Source organism: Melanotaenia boesemani, chromosome 10 (assembly GCF_017639745.1).
Source record: "Melanotaenia boesemani isolate fMelBoe1 chromosome 10, fMelBoe1.pri, whole genome shotgun sequence".
Lineage (NCBI taxonomy): Eukaryota > Metazoa > Chordata > Actinopteri > Atheriniformes > Melanotaeniidae > Melanotaenia > Melanotaenia boesemani.
Window position 1 is genome coordinate 32,894,809 of NC_055691.1, and position 6,120 is coordinate 32,900,928.

General features: G+C 38.3%; 1 protein-coding gene across 1 annotated transcript; it reads left to right on the top strand.

The window, feature by feature from the left end:
* The first annotated feature begins 26 nt into the window (after positions 1–26).
* Positions 27–4,411, top strand: uevld (UEV and lactate/malate dehyrogenase domains). Its single transcript, XM_041997589.1, has 12 exons — positions 27–212; positions 1,687–1,771; positions 1,855–1,920; positions 2,018–2,181; positions 2,280–2,421; positions 2,510–2,604; positions 2,708–2,813; positions 3,075–3,245; positions 3,353–3,517; positions 3,704–3,791; positions 3,911–4,034; positions 4,138–4,411. The coding sequence occupies exons 1-12, from the start codon at positions 171–173 to the stop codon at positions 4,300–4,302; spliced, it is 1,413 nt and encodes a 470-aa protein (XP_041853523.1). The 5' UTR covers positions 27–170; the 3' UTR covers positions 4,303–4,411.
* Positions 4,412–6,120: the final 1,709 nt, after the last annotated feature.

The following is a 6,120-nucleotide window of genomic DNA, read 5'->3' on the forward strand; positions in this document are numbered from 1 at the left end:
GCTTGCCGTCAAATAGGTGTGGTCTGTTCTCGGGTAATGACGTCAGCCTAGCGTAGTTGCCTTTGGCTACTTCCGGAAGTTTGTTTATAGTGCTGAAGTTAAACGCAAGAAAATTAAAATCCTGGTAGAAAAACACCTTTATCTTTTTCATAGTTGTTGGACTTGAATAAATGGACTTGGGTTCAGAGAAAATACAGCGGATCCTCTCCAAGGTGAGTCATTAAATACATGAGCTGCTTAAAACTTTTTTAAAGTTTAAAAAAAAAGTAATTTAGAAATGCCGGCTAGCACATAAGCTAGTTTGATAGTTTGCTACTACACCGAGCTAACTGGCAGAACCAGCTCTGTCACCTTATATGTCAAAGAAAAATCCAGATTACTCAGCAGTATCATTTGTTGCTGCCTAAGAGAGGAAAAGTAATGCTTCTACGAGCATAAACAAATTGATCAATGTGCATCACAGATAACAACAGCTGTGGTACAGAATGATCAAATAGTCTAGAGACAGCTGAGAAAGCTATTCATCATGTTGGGTACCAGTTAAAAGTTTGGTCATGTATATAGGCGGGTATGTTCCATAGTGAAGCTAAATATTTAAGACATTTAGAAATGTACCACCTTTTGTTTAGTTTCAATCATAAAGTTAAATAATTTCACCCATAATTGTTCACAATAACAAAACTGATTTTTGGAGTGTCATCGTAAAACATTTAAAGACGAAAATATCCCATTTAAATTGTCATGAAGTCCATTGTGTTCCGCTGCATCCTTGCGAGCCCACCTGTGCTGACTGATTGGGACATATTTACACCATCCTGTAAGAGGAATGTGTCAGTCACATATAATGGCAATGAGATTCTGCAACATTTAACATGTCGAGTAGAATCCATCATGTTAAAACAAAGAAGCTTTTGAAACAGCAACAGATCGCCTAAGTATGGTTGCTCAACTAAACCAAGAAATTGGTAACAAAACGTCTTTCTTAAACAAAAAACCAAGCAGGGAGAAACTTGCATAAAGAGATGAGCACAATGCTCCACCAAGAGCTGCGGAACAGAAGTCGTTCCACATAGAAAGACATGACATGCCACTGGAAAATTTTCAGAAAGGTACCTGAATGACTTTCAGACTGTGAGAGGCAAAAACTATGAAGTCATTGTTTCCAGCTGGTTGTATGGAACAAACCAGGCAGTGCGCCTTATCTCATGCATGCTATCAAAACAAAAATTATGGTACTATCATTCTATTGGATATTTTTCTGCATTGATCATAGAGGATGCAGATAAGATATGGATGCAGAAAAATTCAAAGCAAACCAGAGCAAAGAATTTTTCACAGCGTAATCGGGATCTCAGACCTGGGCAGTGCCTTAAAATATGACTCATTATGATGTTGATTAAAAGTTATATCACAGTGAAAGCAAAGCATGAGCTTCAGGAAAACATCTCTTTCAGTCCTGGACTTGTGGAGAAACGTGAAAATGTTTCCAGCCTGATTCAGCTGGAACAAGTCTGAATAGAAGAATTAGAAAAAAAATGGTTTGCCATGTTAGTAAGGTCATTCTCCAGAAGACTTTTTTTTTTGCTTTGGCATTATGAAGAATCGTGGGTACACTAGGGAAGTGAAAGGAAACCTCTCAACAGCATTGTATGGAAATGGCTCTTATTTCTTCCCCTCACATATCAGTACAAATTTCGCGATGTGGCCGTTGAGGAGCTGCAGAAAATCAATAGAATCTTCCCCGGGATGAAACCTTCCCCTGACACTTACAGTGAGTTTCTGTGTAACCTTTACATAATGTGATCTTTTACGTCTTTCTCTTAAACTACTCATGGTACACGTTATGAATTTCAGCGTTCAGTGACAGCACCCAAAAAGATCTCCTAAAATTAAATGGTGTCATTCCTGTAAAGTATGAAGGTAAGGCTCGATGTGATTGGCTCTAAAAAATTGTTTTTAGGACAAATATAATCTTGAATATGTGAGTACATGTGATCAGCAGCATCTCTGTCCAAAGGTCGCTCCTACAACTTCCCCATTCAGCTGTGGCTTTTGGATTCCTTCCCCTTCACTCCTCCCATATGCCTCCTGAAACCCACCGCAAACATGGTCATCAGGGAAGGAAAACATGTTGATGCGAAAGGAAGGATTTACCTACCAGGACTGCACAACTGGGATTATGTGTGTTTTCATAACCTCTGAGTAGATTTACAATAAAAATATATATGTGCAGTGGTGTTTTCAACAGTTTGACAGCTTCTTCCTCTATTCTGTAACAGCCTAAATCATCAGTAGTGGTTCTCCTGAATGAGATGATTGCCAAGTTCGAGGAGGATCCTCCGCTGTCTTCAAAGAGCACAGTGGACACCAAAGACCCTCATGAGCTCCTGGCATTTGTCTCTAATCTCCAGATAAATGAAGGTACCTCAGTGGATATGTTTTTAAGTTATTGATGATCTATAATAAGAGAAGTTCTTGACACTTTTAGATGAACTTCTGTCCATTTTAGGTGGAGTCAGGCATCCCGATCAAACGACCAGCAAAGTATCAGTTATCGGGGGAGGAGATTTAGGAATGGCATGTGTGATGAGCATTTTAGCGAAGGTAAATGACCTGAATGCATCAAAATTTAAGTTTATTTCATCTGCTTTTGACATGTCATGGACCATTTGTCACATTTCTTTTCTCTCTTTTGTTTTCCATGAAGTGTAAAGTGGATAAACTTGTTTTCATTGACATTGCTGAGAGCTCCACCAAAGGCGGTAGTACAGATCTAGAGATTTTCAGCCTCCCACAGGTTGAGGTATCCAAAGGTATGTCACATTCTGCTCTGTTATGTAGTAACACAGCCACGCATATTGGCTGAGAACACTAGTTCCTGGACTAAGGAAGATTGTGCTTTTTTAGTATGTCTCACCAGTATGATGGGTCTTTTAGGGAAGAAAGCAAATAATTCATTGGGGATTAATTGAGCGAGTGTAGTGTTTTTAACTAAAATGAATTATATGTTTGAGTTTTTGGTTTACTTTTCTACATATTTAATGTTAACTATTCATATTTTCTGTCTATGTTAGATTTATCAGCCTCCGCAGGCTCCGGGGTTGTCGTGGTGACAGCAAACGCATGGAGCAGTGAGCAGTCATATGTAAACGTGGTTCAGACTAATGTCGACTTGTACAGAAAACTAATCCCAAATCTGGCACATCTCAGCCCTGCTGCTGTTATGCTAATTGCATCACAACCAGGTTGGTTAACATGATAGGCAGTCTGTTTAAGGACTATTCTTTTCTTTATTTATTTCTTTATTTATTTTTTAATTTAATCAACCCTGTTTTTCTGTGTTTTAATCCAGTGGACATCATGACCCATGTTGCCTGGAGGCAGAGTGGCTTGCCTCCAACGAGAGTTGTCGGAGCAGGGTGCAACCTGGACTCTGAGCGACTTAGTTATGTTCTGGATATTAACCTTAACACTCATAAACCTGCATGGGTCATAGGAGAGCTTTCAGACAACAAAGGTGAGCCCAAAAGAATAATGCCCTTCATTCATCTTCCCAGTCTTTGTTTTGTCTTAAAGTGTATGATCATAACCAGTTATGTTGCAGCATCTGGTGATCTTGGAAGTTATTTTCATTCCCAAGACTTGTGAAGACCAATAGTAAATCGTGCACATGATAAAGCTTTTTACTGTTTTTCTCTTACAGTTGCTGTGATGAGCAACATTGGGCTAAACTCCGATGTAAACCCAGAAATCGCCCCAGGAAGTGTTTCTACAAAACCATTATTGGACAGGTACGGGAACAAACAGGCATGGCCTCAAATGAAAGATTCAATAAACAACAGATGACCCAATACTCATCCTTGACCTTGCTTATGCTTATATAATTTTTAAAAATATTTTTTTTCTGCAGAGCATTTGAGCTCATGAAGAATCGAGGCCAGCGATCATGGTCTGTGGGTCTCTCCATCGCAGACATCACAAACAGTGTGTTGACAGACAAGAAGAAGACACACTCTGTCTCCACACTGGCCCAGGTAGCTCTACCACCTCTGCACTTTCACCAACCATGGCATCAAGTTTAATATTGTTTACACAAAGGACACAAATATGGTTTTTTAAATTTATTTTTCTTCTTAGGGCTGGGGTGGTATAGGTGCGGAGGTGTTCTTCAGCATCCCGTGCATTATGGGAGCAAATGGTTCCACACGCCTTGCTGGAGTGTCTCTTGGACAGGAAGAGGACTCCAAACTCCGGGAAAGCGTTACCTCCCTTTCCAACCTAATGAGCCAGCTCAGAATATGAAGGACGTGAGCAGTGGCGTTGCTGCTTAGGAGTCAACACTCCATCAGAGAAGGGACTGTGCCTGTGCTGAAGTTGTTCACACTATTTTTAATATATAGTACTAATATCCTACAGCTGTATAAATAAATAACTGTGTCTTGAATCAGTAATATAAATATACAGACTACTCTATATTTTCAAAATTAACCAGGGTATCTGAGGTCAACAATTTTTCTAGTGTCTAACATGATATGAATATATACTTATATTTTTTGAAAGACATAAAACCTTTGACATCTACAAGAGTGTCTGCAGTCTCAAACTTTCTTTTTTTCAATAAATAAAGTTGAATGTGGTTTAAAGTGCTTTAACCGAAGATTCAACTTTATGAAACTTTTTATTCTATTGAAGAAAATCAAGATGAAGTATGAATAATGTATACTATAAGCAATACAGGGTGTTGGTGCTGAGTCAGATAGCCTTTATAAGAACAGCTTGTGTATGTGTTGAATCTTCGAAATGTCTCCTTTGCTCTTACCTTTGTTTACTTTGTGCAAAAATACTTTACACTGTTTCACATGACGTTAAAGATATCTATATGTTGGACTACATGATTTTGTGGGTGTGCAATAAATAACTTAATATGTAGAAAGTCAACTGTCTGTGTGGTGAAGAGACAGCAACAAACAATTAAGGTTAATCTCTTTATAAAACTCAATAGTTGCATAAATGCAGGTAAAGCTTTGGTTTAAGCCCTGCTCTCTCCCTGATGACAACCAGAACCAGAAAAAGGAGTAGTGATGTAAAACTAAGACAGTTTGTGGTTAAACATAACAAAACATACTCTAACATGCCAAACATACTTGTGCAGAAGCCAGGACCATACTTCTTTGTGAGTCCATGCAAAGTTCTTTTTTCTTTAGCTGTAGCTTGCAATGCATTAAAGTAATAATAAAAAAGGTCCTTCAGTATTAGTTTGAAATGACAAATGTCAGCGCAACAGAGTAAAAACAATGCTGATATTTTGATGCAATATATATTATAACTGAAAAAAACAACAACATCATGTCTGTCTATACAGTAGATCTTTGTACAGTATGTTATGGCTCAACTTCCACTTTTTAAGAACATTTTTTTTTTTTAGCAAAGTAAACTGACACCAAAGTCATTGCAATGGCTCTAAAATATGGCAGCACATGAGTTCAGCTTTGATTCATATGATTTTCACCTTGTCTATAATGGTTTTGAAGAGTCTGATTTGTATTCTTAAGTCAATCTTAAGAATACAAATGCTGAACACTGTAGAAACATTTACAGGCAGAGGTTTCTCCCCCAAAAAACATCAACTGGATTTCACTGTTTATGTGTAACATCTATGACCACTAGATGGCGCTATCAGTCTGTTGACTTGTTTATGAAATCCTAAAGCTTGACACATGCACATACATATATACAGTACATTATTGTGACATCAGCTTCTTAACAACACGGCAAAACACCCACTGCTACCTGCCGAGGAATCATCTGACCTGATGAAGCATGATGTGTAAGATACTTGCATCAGTGTTTACACCAGTAATCGCACCATTCTCTGCTGTTGGTTACAGTTTGCATAAGCACTGCATTAGTTCATCCTGGTTTAGTTCTGATCCTATCAACTTAAATGCACAAAAGAAACCAGAGTTGCATTGATGGTTTCTTTTTACAGTTTGACATACTGTGGAGATGTGAGCCTGCTCACAGTTAACACTATATTTACCATAAAAGTGTATGTTTTGGCTGTCAGCCGCAGAGCCCTTGTGTTTGAGTTGCTACAGTCAGTGCACCATAATAAAGTTA